The sequence below is a fragment of the Porites lutea genome, chromosome 3 (genome assembly GCF_958299795.1).
Source record: "Porites lutea chromosome 3, jaPorLute2.1, whole genome shotgun sequence".
NCBI classification, from domain to species: Eukaryota; Metazoa; Cnidaria; class Anthozoa; order Scleractinia; family Poritidae; genus Porites; species Porites lutea.
Window position 1 is genome coordinate 31,316,561 of NC_133203.1, and position 2,339 is coordinate 31,318,899.

At 40.7% G+C, this 2,339-nt stretch overlaps 1 protein-coding gene across 1 annotated transcript; it reads left to right on the forward strand.

Moving 5' to 3' along the window:
• Positions 1–228: 228 nt before the first annotated feature.
• LOC140932149 (uncharacterized) lies at positions 229–1,609 on the forward strand. Its single transcript, XM_073381795.1, has 2 exons — positions 229–785; positions 1,377–1,609. The coding sequence occupies exons 1-2, from the start codon at positions 263–265 to the stop codon at positions 1,607–1,609; spliced, it is 756 nt and encodes a 251-aa protein (XP_073237896.1). The 5' UTR covers positions 229–262.
• Positions 1,610–2,339: the final 730 nt, after the last annotated feature.

Genomic DNA, 2,339 nt, shown 5'->3' on the forward strand with positions numbered 1-2,339 from the left:
TTAAAAAAAGAAGAAAGAAAGAAAAAAGCTACTCTGTATGTTCCATATTGTTACTATAGCCATAATATAGCTAAAATGTGCTAAAATAAGTCCGCGAAGCCGAAACAGAAAGTCCAAACACCAGAAATAGAAAAACAAAGTCTGATATCAAGGAAAATGTTTCCCCTAACTGATGCCCTTGCTCCAAGAACAATATTTCTGTGTTGGATGAGTTTAAATACAGGTTCTTTCAGAGATTAGCCAGAGGATTCCGGGTTGCTGGATGCGGCAGGGAGAAATGTTGGCGACTCGTTGGTTTGCCACCATTTTGTTTGTTCTATTCGCTGCTCTGTTAACAGATTTCTGCCGTTGTGCTACTGTAACTAAAGAAGCAGGCTTGGAGCTGAAAGATGATTTCAACGAAGATTTTGATAATGATTTTGGAAAGGGTGCATCGACTGAAGACAACGAAAATTTGCCCGAGGTCCATCACGATGATGATAAAGAAGACGCCGAAGATTTGCCGGAGGACGAAGGCGCCGACGATGGGGAAGAGAATGGCGAGCAAGACACAGAGGACAGAGACTACGTAGGTGAAGACAAGGGTGAAGAAAATGAGGATGAAACTATTTATGAAGATGACCACGATCTAGACGAAGAAGATGACTTTGGCGAAGGAGATGAAATTAAAGATCAGGACGGGGATGAAGACAAAGAAAAAGGAGGCGATCTGTCTTATGAAACAGCCATGGAGGGAGCAAATGAATTAGAAATCCTTCCGAGAGATGGAAAAAATAAGAATGAAGGTAAGATCTCGAGACTTGAGGAAAATTAAAAGAGCTTAAAAAATAAACTAAGGCATTCGTTCATTGCGAATGTAGAAACTTTTAAAGCGAAAAGACTCTTTTCAAGTCTTAACTTAAAAATGAACAAATCGATTTATTTGTTTTAAGCAAAAAAAATCTGTAGATTTGATAGCAAATATATTTATGATCTACCACAAATGAACACGAAAATAAACTTATAATCTCTTACAAATCGAATAGTAGAATATAATTTAAAGATGGCTTGAGTCAGTTCAGTCTTCTTGAGTGTGAAGTTTGACTGGTGTTGTTCAAATGAATCTTTTCACCTCATTAACACCGTACATGACTTGGAGTGCACGCAAACATGTCTTCCTTTGGTGTTTTACCAACACCAGACACACCATATTTTTCCAAGATACATTTGGCAACATTATTTGTAGAGCGATATATACTTTGTTTAACACAAGATGTTTCCAGGGAAACTGGCCTTTGAGTACCTTGGCTCCTTACCCACCATATTGAGCATGATTATTATGTCGCCCGTGCATTTTAGAATGTTAATATGCTATTTTTTTTTTTTTTGAATGCTAGGACTACATCAGCATGAAATCGAGGACCCTCAGCGTAGACAACGAGGACGAAAGAAGCGACGTAGACGAGGACTAAAAAGACGCCCACCCGGCAGGTCACGTCCACGCCCACCCGGCAGGCGACGCCCACCCGGCAGGCCGCGCCCACCCGGCAGGCGACGCCCACCCGGCAGGTCGCGTCCACGCCGACCCCGCTGCAGGCGACGTCGCCCGCCCGGTCTCCTTTGCCGATAGTCGGGACTATAGAATTCCACAGACGCGGCATTCTCATTTTAATCAAACTGTAACATGTACGTTCTAAGCTTCATTTTAACTTTAATTGTGGGTACATAAGTAACATACAAGTAGAGGACAGTCTAATGCCAGCAGTAACAATAGGAAAACTACGTACAACTGAGACCTTGAACATCAGGTTTTTCATAGGAAACCGCAAACTGCAGGAAATGACATTTTTAAGTTTGCTGTAAATTACCGGTGGAGATTGTTTCTTACAAACGCCTCTAGTCTACCGTAAAATTCCGAAAATAGGCCCCTCCTTGTATTCGCCCCTCCAAATATAAGCCCCTGAAGCCCCCCAGGGGCTTGTACTTGGAAATTGCCCTCAAATACAAAGTAAAAAAGAAGCAAAAACGGTAAATTTACTTCCAACCTTAAGGCTAGCCCAATCGATTTTGAAACACAAATTTCCCTCTAACGTAGATAATAGATAATAATAAAAAGGCCCCTCGAAAAATAAGCCCCTCAAAAAGGGCCTTTGAAAAATATAAGCCCCGGGGCTTACTTTCGGAATGTTACGGTATTCTATCGCAATGGAGACTGTTATCATACTGGGATACTTATTTTCCTTTTCTAACTGATTTATACTCACTTGAACTGGAAAATTTGAAACATTGAATACAAAAAAATGAGTTAATGAAAGTTTATCCCTTTTGGTACCTGTACTGACCTAATAACTCGTTTTTTT

Coding starts and splice junctions, on each gene's coding strand:
- LOC140932149 (XM_073381795.1), top strand. CDS start 263: ATGCGGCAGGGAGAAATGTTGGCGACTCGTTGGTTTGCCACCATTTTG. Junction 786..1,376: donor TGGAAAAAATAAGAATGAAG/GTAAGATCTCGA, acceptor TTTGAATGCTAG/GACTACATCAGCATGAAATC.